The sequence below is a fragment of the Salvia hispanica genome, chromosome 6, assembly GCF_029641045.1.
Source record: "Salvia hispanica isolate PSC_SH4W2 chromosome 6, Shi_PSC_v1, whole genome shotgun sequence".
Classification (NCBI taxonomy): domain Eukaryota; kingdom Viridiplantae; phylum Streptophyta; class Magnoliopsida; order Lamiales; family Lamiaceae; genus Salvia; species Salvia hispanica.
In genome coordinates, this window is record NC_142697.1 from 47618271 (window position 1) to 47633001 (window position 14731).

General features: G+C 40.3%; 1 protein-coding gene across 1 annotated transcript; it reads left to right on the forward strand.

The window, feature by feature from the left end:
• Window positions 1-972: 972 nt before the first annotated feature.
• On the forward strand, window positions 973-7345 carry LOC148924087 (putative late blight resistance protein homolog R1A-10). Its single transcript, XM_089061679.1, has 3 exons — window positions 973-1583; window positions 2134-2218; window positions 5314-7345. Exons 1-3 carry the CDS (start codon window positions 1058-1060, stop codon window positions 7343-7345), a joined length of 2643 nt encoding a protein of 880 aa, XP_088917805.1. The 5' UTR covers window positions 973-1057.
• The last annotated feature ends 7386 nt before the right edge of the window (window positions 7346-14731 follow it).

A 14731-nucleotide genomic window follows, 5' to 3' on the forward strand; every position in this document is an offset into this window, starting at 1 on the left:
TAGTATAATTATTTAAATTATGAATCACACAATATTATATAATAATAATAATAATAATAATAATAATTATTATTATTATTATTATTATTATTATTTTATATTAAATTAATAACTAATCAATATAGTTTTAACTTTTACTAAAAAAATTAAAATTGTGAATTGTATTCATAATGATATTAAGAGTTGAATAATTTTAGTTAGGTGTTTCAACCATAAAATGAGTATAAAATAATTAAATAAAAATATTTAATTGATTTAATTATTTTAAACAATTCATTTAATTAGGTGTTTTGTTCTTGATTTATATTATGAATGCAATTAGATGTATGTATAAAACTCTTAAAAGAAAAAGAAGAGAAAAGAAAAAAGAGAAAACATAAACTAAGGAGAAAAAGAAAGAAGAAAGGAAGATAAAATACTAAAAAGAAAGAAGAAAGGAAGAAAAAATACTAAAAAGAAAGAAGAAAATAGAGAAAAAAGAAAGAAAAGAAGAAAAAATAATCACATGTTTGGTGCTATTTAATGAAAATTTCCAAAAATATCCTCCATAACACAAAAATCACATATTTGGTACCTAGGGGTATTTTTGTCATTGGGTACCAAAAACGATATAAAATAAAGATCAGGTATCATTTGCGTGCGAAAGTGAAAGATCAGGTACCATTTATGTAGTTCATCTTACAAAAAAAATATAATATTCTTGTCTTGAAGGGCTAAATCAATTTTCAAAAAGGACGTTGAAGTGGCTTTTTATATTTCAAATTTGTGATTGTTATTCACAAGCACAAAGCAAGTAGATTTATGCTTATTTGTACTATAGCTAAAAGGAAACTGTGAGTACTGTGACTTGTGTCGTTTAGCTGCAAAGATTCATGCATAATTGTATGGTAGGGTCAATCTTTAATTGAAAAGTCCACATCCTTACAATCGCAATAGTATACTATTTCAAGAAAGCTGCAAAATACTTGTATCTTATCACATTAGTCTTCTACTTTCATCTCTGCAATTTCATCTCATTTTCATTCACACTATCCATCTATTCAGTCTCTTAGCATTCATGGCTGCTTATGCAGCTCTGATTTCTCTTATGAAAGTCATAGATGATATTGAAACACATCCATCCCCTCCCATTTTTCTCGATAAACAACAAGTTGAATCTCTCAATGAAAAGCTCGTCTTTTTGCAGGAATTTCTCGAAAGCTATAATTCTCCTTATGCATACAGAGACGAAGCAGATCCGTTGGAGATGCGCATTGTAGATGCAGCTCAAGCGGCCGAAGATGTGATCGAGTCATATATCATTGACACTATTCACCTTTCTGTAGCAGCAACTGACGATGGTGGTGGCGGTGATGAACAAATCAGTTGCACCCACTTCTATCAAGATCTGCAAAATGTGATAGAAGGAATTGATTTGATCACAAAAGAGGTGACTTTGATAACGAGGGAGAAGGTAGTTCACCAGCAAAAAGTGGCTTTTGATGATGCTGGTTTAAGATCCAATTCCACGCATCGGAGAATGAACAAGACTTGGATAGGCTTACTGATGGAAAACACCAATCGCCAAATCATCCCTATCGTTGGTGTGAGGGCAAAACAATTCCCACATCGGAGAATGAACAAGACTTGCAAGTGTATAAATGGGCTACCCCTACTCCATTAGTATGAGGCCTTTTGGGGAGATCCCCAAGAGCAAAACCGTGAGGGCTTTGCCCAAAGCGGACAATATCATACTAATGTGGAGTTCGGGTGTGCACCACCGAGACCCAACAGTGGTATCAGAGCCCTGGTTCAGGGCTGGGCCTGTGTGGCTCGGGGTTCGGTGGTTGCGCTTGCAAGTTCTCCGATGTGACGGTCTCGACCAAGACCTGTGGTGACCGGTGGACCTGTAACATGAGGCACACATGTGGTCTTGGTCTGGTGGTCTTGGTTTGAGGGGAGGATTGTGAGGGCAAAACAATTCCCACATCGGAGAATGAACAAGACTTGCAAGTGTATAAATGGGCTACCCCTACTCCATTAGTATGAGGCCTTTTGGGGAGATCCCCAAGAGCAAAACCGTGAGGGCTTTGCCCAAAGCGGACAATATCATACTAATGTGGAGTTCGGGTGTGCACCACCGAGACCCAACAGTTGGGATGGGTGGAATCGGCAAAACTACTCTTGCAAAAGGTGCGTTTGAACACAAGCATATTAAAGAGCGTTTTGGTATTTGTGTGTGGATGATAGGGACTCCAACATCGTGTATGCTCCAGTCCAGCAACGAGCCCAACTCAGCTTGGCATTACTCACGAGCCATGGACCAAGTTGCATTATCACAATAGAGATTTTCATATCTTTACATATCTTATTTCCTACTTTTATTTATTCTCATATCTTTTGTATTTTTATTTAATTATCTTGCTTAATGAGCAAGATATGTTTTAGGGATTAGAATTCTATAAATAATAGAATTCTACAGCATTTTGATTCATTGAGAAATAAACTAAACTAAACGTTTTTTCTCATTCTCGTTTTCGGCGTGAACGCCACCCACCCCTAGCACCTCCACTAGGGTTTATCTTTTCCTTTGTTCGTTTAAATCGTGGTGCTCAAGCTCGATAGGTCAAGGACCTATCAACTGGTGCTTCCATTGATTTACTCTTCTCCCACCATAATCAATTCTCTCAAATTTTCACGATTTTTCCAGAAATCCAAGTTTTTGTAGAAACCTTTATTCACATACATACACCTATCCTTCTACAGAACCATGTCTTTTCTCAAGGAATCTCAAAACCACCACCCAACCATCGATGATATGCTCTTGGAATTAAAACGACTGATCAAGACTCAAAATCAAGCCTTTGCGGAAAATTTCGAGCAGCAATCGCTGATCGAGGAGGCTCCAGGCAGCCTTGCCGAGCGCTCACCTCCGCATCAGAGACCGAAGGAGCCGCCGGACGAACAGCCGGTCATGACATCGCAGCGGGGCTGGTCTCTTCCGCCGTCGGTCACAAACCCACCGCTGGGTATCAAACCCTGGGCCATACCACGCCTCCGCCATGAGCCACCACGTTTTGACGGAGAGAATGCCCAAGATTGGATCAGTAAGATCCAGAAGTACTATAATCACCACTACACACCGCTAGATGATCGGCTTTATCTTACTCAATATTTGTTCGATCATCCAGCATCAGATTGGAGGGAATATTGGGTGGAAACTAACAAAGGTAAGAGTTGGGATGATTTCTTGTTGGCCGTAGTGCAGCGGTTCGATCCCGAATTTTACAAACCATGCGCGGCGACCACCTCACCTGAGTTGTTTATGTGGAGGGGATGGACTGGCCGGGACCGGCAGAAGCCCAACCGCCCAACGGTGTGCCTAGTTGCGAATCAGGAGCCCAATCATAAACCACCGCAGCGTAAAGAGGAGGTCACACAAGCTTTGAATATTAATAATGGAGTCATCACTGCCGAGGATATTGAGGAGCAAGCTCTTGCCGAGACTGATTTCTGCACCGAATTTCTTGATTCATTCAACCCCCAATCTGAGGTTCCAGCTGATTCACAATCCCTGTTGTCACGAGGTGGTCCAAAGGATCCACTAGAAGAAGCAGCGACCAAGGGAGTCTCAACAAATTTAACTGGTCGAAGCAATGTGCCCGCTCTGATATTGGATTCCTATATTACAAATCATTCATGTGAAAAAGATGAGGAGGAATCGCCGGCTACATGGGACCCTGGCGAGTCTATTTGCACTCCGAGGTTGATAGCTGATGTTTCTGATGAAGAGGAACCTGAACACTTGCGCAGTTGGAGATGTGTTAACAACAAGTTGTATATCGAGGGGACCACGAGACAGATGGTAGATTATGGGCAGCACTTCTCTGATGATGTTTGCTGTGATGTAGCCGCCCCTAATAATGGTAAGGTTGCACCCGGTACTGAGTTTCCTAGCCATGCTATCACTTGTATTGGTGTTTTTCTTTCCCTTGAATCTACACGACCTCAAAAAGTTTTGGTGGCTATGGGGTCTTTTTACGAACTTGGGACTCTTGTTATGGATGTGAACGATGATAATTGTGAAAGCGATATTGATAAGTTGATTGATTTAGAGAGGATGGATATTCAGGTTTCGGCGTTTTCCAATAAAGAAATATTTGTTGTTGTGGGAGGCGAGAGGCTTGACTATAGTTGGGTGATAATTGCACCGGCAGGGTTCGGAGCGTCATGCCACATTGGCCCAAACTCAAACTCTGCTCGAACTGCAATAGCGAGAGGCTCTAAAAACTCGAGGCTATTTGCACCTGATGTGATGCAGCATATGATGCATATGAGCTCAGATGGTGTAGTGGTTGTTTGGCCATTTTCCATAATCAAATGGTTTATGCATTTCTATAGTGCTACCGAAAATTGGGAGAAGACAGGGGTAGTCGTATTGGTGCCTAATGATTGGTGGCATTTAGTTACTCACCTGGAGGGTTATGTGACCATTACCAAATATTTTGCTAGCACGACAAATTGGTTACATGTTTTTTATTTGCTAATTAGGCTTAATCCTAGCAGATTGATAAATGGAACAAGAGATGGAATTCTTTGGCATGTGCACTTGACAAACGATATCAACTTAGCTCTACTCAGAACCATAGATGAGCTGAAACTGGATGCAAATGAGAAAGAGTCAGACAACCCTTTGTTCTTGGACACTCTCACTAACTACCCGGTTGCTCCAGGGGTTCATAAGCTAATGGAGTTAGCGATGAGTTGTGACTATATGCAGGTGAAGGAGGACACAGAAGATGGTTCGTCGAGGGGTTTTGTTGAATTGGGTGCTGTTTATGGGATGCTTGAGCTTAACGGGTCAGTGGCTCCACATGTTGTCGTCGTTCTTCGAAGCTATTTCGAATTCCACCTTGAGGGCAAGGTGTTTTTCAACGGTGGGGGAGTTGATAGGGACTCCAACATCGTGTATGCTCCAGTCCAGCAACGAGCCCAACTCAGCTTGGCATTACTCACGAGCCATGGACCAAGTTGCATTATCACAATAGAGATTTTCATATCTTTACATATCTTATTTCCTACTTTTATTTATTCTCATATCTTTTGTATTTTTATTTAATTATCTTGCTTAATGAGCAAGATATGTTTTAGGGATTAGAATTCTATAAATAATAGAATTCTACAGCATTTTGATTCATTGAGAAATAAACTAAACTAAACGTTTTTTCTCATTCTCGTTTTCGGCGTGAACGCCACCCACCCCTAGCACCTCCACTAGGGTTTATCTTTTCCTTTGTTCGTTTAAATCGTGGTGCTCAAGCTCGATAGGTCAAGGACCTATCAGTGGACTACCATTTCCCAAGATTATAATATAGTAGAAACTATTAGAGAAGTTCTCTCTCGAGCAGGAGGGTCGACCTCGAGCAGTATAGATGAGAAAGAATTAGTTGTAGAATTACACAAACGCTTATGGGGTAGAAGGTATCTCGTTATATTGGATGATATGTGGAGTATAGATGTGTGGAATAAGTTGAAATTTTCCTTTCCTGATTGTTGTAATGGTAGTCGAATAATAGTCACAACTAGGATCTCGAACTTGGCTGCCCACTTGACTGATTCCTATAACGTCTTCAAGATGGGATTCCTAGACGAGGCTAGTAGTTGGACTTTGTTCTCCGTCACTATCTTTGGAGAACAAAGTTTTCCTACTCAACTTGAAAAAATTGGAAAGAAAATTGTGAAAAAGTGTAATGGACTTCCTTTGGCGATTGCTGTGATAGGGGATCTAATGGCAAAATCAGATGCTACACCAGAATATTGGGTGCATATAGAGGAAAATATGAGCTCAATAGTGAATTCGGAGAATGATGATTATTGCTCTAGGATATTGAAACTTAGTTATAATCATTTGGCTGCCTATCTGAAGCCTTGTTTTATGTATATGGGTGTGTTTGAGGAAGACAAGAAAATTAGAGCTTCAACAATTGTCGAGCTATGGGTTTCTGAAGGATTTCTTAAACCAGTAAACAACAAAAGCATGACAACAATTGCGGAAGAGTGCTTAAAGGAGCTAGTCGATAGAAATCTCATTCTAGTTCATGAGTTGGGGTTAATTGGGAATGTAAAATCATACAAGATTCATGATTTATTAAGAGATCTGTCTACGAAAGAAGCTGAAAAATATAGGTTTTTGTATGTCTTAAGGGAACAGAGTCCTCAAGTTGCAATTAGCCAGCACCGCATTGTTATTCCGACAAGCACTTCAAACGAAAAAATCTACAATGTCTTGGACTCTACGTCACATTCTCGGTCTTATGTGCATCATAAAGGTGAATTTTCAAAATTGCCAAATTCTGGATTTCTGAGGATACTACATGCATATGATAGCTGGTACTCCTATTCCCTTGGAAATGTGTTTCATTTGGTGAATTCACGATATCTTGCTTTTAGCCCTGATTGGGAGTTTGTGATTCCTTCAATTAATCTGCTTTGGAATCTACATACACTAATTATTAAATGTTGGAAAGGTTCTATTGCACCAATTGAAATTTGGAGAATGCATAAACTTAGGCATGTCCACTTCTTAAGTAGAAATATACGTCTCCCAGATCCTCCAAGCATCGACAATGATATTATTATGATGGAGAATCTAGAGGTGCTCAAAGGAGCGATGGATTTGAGTTTAAGTGAAGATGTTGTTAAAAGAATTCCCAATATCAAGAAGTTGAACATTAAAATAAGGTGTAGTAGTGCAGAACTAGTTGAGAGAGTGAGCTGTCTCGGCTATCTTCAATGTCTTACTAAACTGGAATCATTTAATCTGAATGTCGTCTCCTACGATGATACGATGTGTGTGATGAAGATGAGCTTCCCACCATCCCTTAAGAAGTTGAATCTTACTCTACAAAGTGATATTGAGTGGGAAGACATACTGCCAATGATAGGTTCGTTACCACTTCTTCAGAAGCTCATTTTATATGGAGGTCGCTTCAGAACAGGCGAGTGGGAAACAAACGAAGACCAATTCCCGAGCCTCAAGTCACTGACACTGAACAGTTGTGATGATCTGGAGAACTGGACAGTGTTAGAGAGCTCTCACTTTCCACTTCTTCAGGATCTTCGTCTTCGAGATATATATGGATTGAAGAAGATCCCTTCAGAAATTGGAGAGATACCAACACTCAGATCAATTGAATTGATCGGTTGCAGTGAAACAGTTTTGCTGTCAGCTAAAGAGATAATAGAGGAACAAGAGGATTTATATGGAGACCAACTAGACCTCAAGGTAACCGCTCTAGTTTTGAAGCAAGATAAAGAACGGGCGAGGTTGGCAACTTCCAACTTTGCAGTTCTAGTGATCAATTAGTAGCCTAATTTTAGGGAAGCCTTCTATCTTTCGTTTCTGCGACTGCAAGTTGATATTTCTGTTTTCATTTCTCATTTGCGAAATTGGAAAAATGCATCTTGTTTATGTCACATTTTTATTCTACATATTGAGCACATGTTACTGTCGTCAATTTCTAGTATGCATATTTTACATTTGAAATTGTTGAGAGTTGATCAAAAATTAATTATGGAATTCTGAAACGCTAAAGGATGGTCAGGGGGTGTTCGATGAAATGCTAGAGTCACCTATAAAATAGAATTCCATCTCAAATACTACTAGGTTGATAAAATGAAACATGGTTTACATGGTAGGATTTCGTAGCTACATCAAGCAATACTAATATTATAATTAATATTTCCCAATTGAAGAATAAAGAATCGAAAATCGAACCTCATTGCATACTCTTTTATGAATATAAGAGGGTTAACACACATTGATTAAGCTCACATTCTGGGCCACAGATTCAGACTCAATTTTGGGTTTTGTAAAGAGTTGATGTGTACTAGCCCACCTTGATAAATGAATTATTTTTTGGCTATAGATCCTATAAATTCCTAAACCAAATGTTTGAATTTTGAACATTTAGCCATTTAGGCCCTCTTTAGTAGGGGTGATATGACCGGATAAAATAAATCTTTTTTCTCCTCATCTCAATTGAAGTGATGCATTTAATTAAATCAAGAGAATAAGGGAGAAAAAAAAAGTAGGCGTATTCGATTGCATAGATAGCAAAAATACATACCGTACAAAAGAAGAGGCCATCCATCCCATGCCCAACTCCACATCAATTGATGCACACCATTGAAAGAATACACCTTCCTTCTGATTAGCCTGTTCGTGTACCTAAAGAAGTGGAAAAACATCATGCCTACTGTAAAGCCAAATATCAAACCGCGTAACATTTGATTTGATACATACCTCATTGAAGTCTCTTGACCACCCTTTGCCTCTTAACCTTGTGTCCTGATCAAAGATAAAGAGGAAAAGAATCATCAACAATCTTGAAGCATTGCTAAAATTAGGTGAGAAGAAGTCACGACTCAATAAACGAGTAAAGAGAGTGCAATAAACGTTACTTGGTTGATGATGCGGAGCCTCTTGGGAAGTTGAAGAACAATTTGGCAGCGGAACGGCCACAAATCTGATGGTGCTTCTTCAGAGGAAGAGGAAGAAATATTGAAGCATACCTCAACAGATACATCAAGACATTATCACCAACCTAAGGTTTTTGAAAGGATCGATCGACGATTGACGCAGCAAGAAAAGTAAGAACACAAAGATTTAACGTGGTTCGACAAAAGTCTACGTCCACGGGAAGAGATCGGTTATGGATGTATTGATCAAGCTCAAGGAAAGATGTACAGATTATGGAACAAGAAAGAAAATCACTCGGAGCTCTCTACAATCTGCTCACAAGATTGAATCGCAAGATCTCACTCTCTCTTTCTCCTATCTCCTACTTCTGTTACAAATGAGTGTTGAATAATGTGTGATATGAGCTAGAGTTCAGCCTCTTATATGCTGGCTCACCTCTGCAACGAGAATCAGTTACAACTAACTAACTTCTTATGCAACGTCACCCTCGACCCATGCACTCTGACCCGCGTCCGGTATCACACGCGCACTTAGACGAATATGTGAAGCAGCTCTCGCGATCATACACTATCAATCTCCACCTTGAGCACGAGAGCCCAAACATCCCTCCTCCGTCCTTCCAAACCTTCACCTCAGACTAATGGGCCAGCACACTTACCAGCTCCAAACAATGTTTGAGCTTAGAGACTGGTAATGGCTTAGTCAATGCATCTGCTGCATTCTCCTCCGTTCCTACTTTAAGAACCTCTACTTCCCCTTTTTCAATCTGGTCCCTTATGAAATGAAGCCTCACATCCATATGTTTACTTCTTTCATGAAAGACTTGATGCTTTGCCAAACATATGGCACTATTGCTGTCACAGAACACTCTAACAACCTTTTGCTCAATCCCAAAATCTCCCAGAATTCCTTTCAACCAAACTCCCTCCTTTATAGCCTCTGTCATTGCAATATACTCTGCCTCTGTAGTGGATAAGGCAACCACAGACTGGAGTGTTGACTTCCAAGAGATTGCAGAACCATAGAGCTTATATATGTATCCTGTTTGTGACTTCCTGCTATCAAGATTTGAGGCAAAATCCGAGTCACAGTAGCCAATTAATGGCTCGCCATCTGAGACTTCATTTTTCTTAAACAAAATCCCAATATTCCTGCTGCCCTTTATGTATCTCATGATCCACTTCAAAGCTATCCAATGATCCCTGCCATACTCCTTCATATATCTACTTGTTACGCTAATAGCATGAGCAAGGTCTGGCCGCGTGCAAATCATAGAATACATGACACTACTCACAATATTTGAGTATGGGATATTTTCCATTTCTGCCTTATCCTTCTCTGACTTAGGAATTTGCTGCAGAGATAATTTGAAATGTTGAGCCAAATGAACAGATACTTGTTTTGAGTTTTCCATCTGAAATCTCTTCACCAGCCTTCCCAGATAATCATTCTGTAGCAACCATATCTTTCCCTCTGTTCTGACCCTATGTATGTCCATACCAAGAATCCTTTTAGCTTCACCTAGATCCTTCATTTCAAACTCTCTTTGCAACTCTTGCTTGATGCTATTGATCTCACTGATGTTGGCTGCAGCTACAAGCATATCATCTACATATAACACCAAATAGGCCACTGCATGATTACCATCTGATCTAATGTAGACACAATTATCATATGCAGACTTCACAAATCCAATCTTGCCAAGATGTGAGTCAAATTTGATGTACCACTGTCTGTTACTTTGCCTTAGACCATACAAACTTTTCTTTAGGAGACAAACTTTATCTTCATCTCCAGGTGAAATGAATCCCATAGGCTGCTCCATATAAATGGTCTCAACCAGATCACCATTAAGAAAGGCCGTCTTGACATCTAATTGATGTAATTCCCAATTCTTCTGAGCAACAACAGATAGGAGTATCCTGATGGAAGCATGCTTCACCACAGGAGAGAAGATTTCATTGTAATCTATTCCTTCCTGTTGTGAATAGCCTTTAGCTACTAGCCTCGCTTTATATCTTATCTTGTTCCCATCAGATACCTCCACCTTCTTTTTGAAAATCCACTTACATCCCACAACCTTCTGAGTGCTTGGCCTATCAACCAACACCCATGTTTTATTCTTTATCGGAGACTCTATTTCTTCCTTTAGCCAATTTTCCCACTCATTTCCCTTCATTGCTTCATCATAGGTAGCAAGCTCCTCAAACTCAATATCCTCTGCTACACACAAAGCAAAGAAAGCCATCTCATAATCTGAGAATTTAGCAGGCATTTTCCTGACTCTTTTGGACTTTTCCCCTCTGTACAACTTCATTCCGAGTATCAATTCTCTCTTGAGGACTTGAGTCATGGAAATCTCTGATATCAGGGACACTATCATCAGCTCGTTGAGGCTCCACCTCCACTGAAGCACTGCCACTTCGATTCTCAGTCAAGCAAGGCATGGTATCTTCATCAAAGGTAACATCTCTACTGACTATAAGCTTCCCATTGCTTGGCTCTATACACCATAGCCTAAAAGCTTTGGAGCCACTTTGATATCCTAAAAAAATACACCTCAAAGCTCTGGAATCAAGCTTTCCCTGTCTTATGTGAGCATAAGACTTACATCCAAAGGGCTTCAACTTAGCAAAATCTGGTGGTCTGCCATACCATATATGGTCTGGTATGCCATAGTCTATTGCTGAAGAAGGACTCATATTGATGAGGGTTGATGCAGTAGACACTGCCTCCCCCCAGAATCTCTTATCCACTCCAGAGCTGAGAAGCATACACCTAACTCTCTCCATAATTGTTCTATTCATGCGCTCTGCAATGCCATTTTGTTGTGGATTTCTAGGAGCTGTCCTGTGCCGCTTAATTCCCTTACTCTTGCAATACTAAGTACTCCAAACCATTGTTGGTTCTCAGACATTTCAAGGTTATCCCCTTCTCTCTTTCAACCATCAAATGCCACTCCTTGAAGTAACCAAAGGCATCAGACTTTTCTTTGAGGATCTTGACCCACAATTTTCTGGAGAAATCATCTATTATTGTCATGAAATACCTTCCTCCATTCATCGTGGGAGGTTGAGAAGGCCCCCAGATATCACTGTGGGCATAGTCAAGTACTGACTGAGAAGTGTGCCTTCCCTTTGGAAATGGAAGCTTCTTACTCTTTCCCATCATACACTGCTCACACCTACTCAGATCCACCTCTTGATCAGACATTATCAAACCGTTCTTGATCAACCTCTTCATTCCCTTTGTGCCCAGGTGGCCCATCCTCACATGCCAGAGCCTTAGATCAGCAGACAATCCTTGAACAGAATTAGAGGCTCCAGATATCACCTCAGCTGGCAGATAGTAGAGGGTCTTTCTTCTAAAAGTTGTCATTATGACTTTCTCATCCTTGCATATTTCCATGAGCCCTTTATCTGACCTGAAACTAAGCCCTCTCGCTTCAAGAACTCCTAGAGACAAAAGATTTCTTTTAATCTCTGGAATAAATCTAACTTCAGAGAGCTTTACCAGAGATCCATCTGCTAATTTGAGCATAATATTCCCAATTCCCTTGATCAAACATGTTTGATTGTTGCCAAGAAGAAATGAGCCTTGTCTTACTTCAAAATCTTGGAACCATTCCTTGTGTGAACTGATGTGAAAACTGCAACCCGAATCTACGATCCATTTATTCCCAACAGATCCATCAAGAATGTTCAAGACCTGATGAGGCTCCTCAACCTGCACAATGTCAGTTGATCCTTGATCATTCTTCTCTGCCTCTTGTTTTCTCTTCCAAGCAAAACAATTCTTCTTAATGTGGCCAGGCTTTTTACAATAATGGTAGCTCCTTGTCTCTTTCTTTTCTTTATCTGAGGTGCCTTTACTTTGGCTGAACTGCCCAGACTTTTGCTTAGATTTGCCTTTGAATTTCTTGACATTCAAGACCTCCCCTGAGGTCTCTGCCTAAGGAAGAGTCATCTTCTGGAATTCCTTGGTCTTCAAGGCGGTTTGCACTTCAAGAAAAGTGATGGTCTTATCTCGACCATAGAGCAACGCATCCTTTAGCTGCTCATATGACGAAGGCAAGGCGTTGAGGAGTACTATAGCCTTGTCTTCATCAGCCAATTTTACATCTACATTCTCAAGATCATCCACAAATTTTGAGAACAGATCTAGTTGCTCACTCAGAGTCTTTCCCTCGGTAAATCTATATGAATACAGTTGTTGTTTGAGATATAACCTGTTAGCGAGAGACTTCACCATGTAGAGTTCCTCCAATTTCTTCCAGATCGCACTGGCAGACGACTCATGAGCAACTTCCCTCAACACTTTATCGTCGAGGCTCAAGATTATAGCACTTTGTGCCTTTTGCAAGATCTCCTTCCGCTTAGGATCGGGCTTATCATCTCCCTCCAGCGGATCCAGAGCGTCGGCAAGGCCTTGATGAATCAGCAAGGCCTTCATCTTAATTCTCCATAAACCGAAATCCGATTTGCCGTTGAACTTTTCAGCCTCGAAACGCGCCATCGCCATTTATTCCCACAGACGGCGCCACTTGAAAGGATCGATCGACAATTGACGCAGCAAGAAAAGTAAGAACACAAAGATTTAACGTGGTTCGACAAAAGTCTACGTCCACGGGAAGAGATCGGTTATGGATGTATTGATCAAGCTCAAGGAAAGATGTACAGATTATGGAACAAGAAAGAAAATCACTCGGAGCTCTCTACAATCTACTCACAAGATTGAATCGCAAGATCTCACTCTCTCTTTCTCCTATCTCCTACTTCTGTTACAAATGAGTGTTGAATAATGTGTGATATGAGCTGGAGTTCAGCCTCTTATATGCTGGCTCACCTCTGCAACGAGAATCAGTTACAACTAACTAACTTCTTATACAACGTCACCCTCGACCCATGCACTCTGACCCGCATCCGGTATCACACGCGCACTTAGACGAATATGTGAAGCAGCTCTCGCGATCATACAATATCAGTTTTTTTAAGATTCATGATTTACTAAGAGATCTATTGATGAAAGAAGCAAAAAAACAAGGGTTTTTTTATGTATTGAGGGAACAGAGTCCTCAAGGAGTAATTGGACAACACCGCATTGTTATCCCGAGAACCACTTCAAAGGAAAAAAGTTAGCAATGCCTTGGAGTTTATGTCACTTGCTCGGTCTTATGTACGTCATAAATATGAAGTTCAAGAATTGCCAAATTCTAGATTCCTTCGGACACTATTTTCATATGATAGAAAGTATATAGGGTTTGAAAACTTGTATTCCCTTGAAAAAGTGTTTCATTTGGTGAATTCACGATGCCTTGCTCTTAAAGCTAATTGGGAGTTCGTGATTCCTTCGATCAATCTGCTTTGGAATCCAAGTACACTAATTATTTGTTGTGAGAAAGATTTTATTGCACCAATTGAATTTTGGAGAATGCATAAGCTTAGGCATGTCGAATTCCCGAACCGGAATTTGTATCTCCCAAATCCTCCGAGCATCGACAAGGATATTACTATCATGGAGAATCTAGAGACACTGAAGGGAATGGATGATTTCAGTTTAAGTGAAGATGTCGTTAAAAGAATTCCCAATATCGAGAAATTGGATGTGAATTACAGTGTGGAACTACTTGAGAGAGTGAACTATCTGAGCTATCTTCATTGCCTTAGTAAACTGGAATCCTTGAGGCTCTGGATCTACTCCCTCAAGGATAGAAACTATGTGCTGAAGATGAGTTTCCCGCTCTCTCTTAAGAAGTTGACTCTCTCTCTACTGAGTAGCTTTGAGTTGGAAGACGTAATGCCAACGATAGGTTCGTTACCACTTCTTCAGAAGCTCAGATTATATGATGGTCGCTTCGGAACACGCGAGTGGGAAACAGTTGAACGCCAGCTCCTCAGTCTCAAGTCACTAACATTGTGGGAATGTCTTGATTTTGAGAAATGGACAGTGTTAGAGAGCTCCCACTTTCCGCTTCTTGAGGAGCTTCATCTCTTGTATTTAGATGGATTGGAGGAGATCCCTTTAGAAATTGGAGAAATCCCCAAACTCAGGTCGATTAAATTGCACAGTTGCAGTGAATCGGCAGTGTTGTCGGCTAAGCGGATATTGGAGGAGCAAGAGGGTTTATACGGAGACCAACCCGACCTTCGAGTAAGCGTTACAGTTATGAAGAAAGATAGAGCCTTGAAGATGTTAGCAAGCTCCAACTTTAAAGTTAGTGTGTTTGGTGAATAGTGTGATCGCTCTTCTCTCTTTCGCTTCTTGCTACTT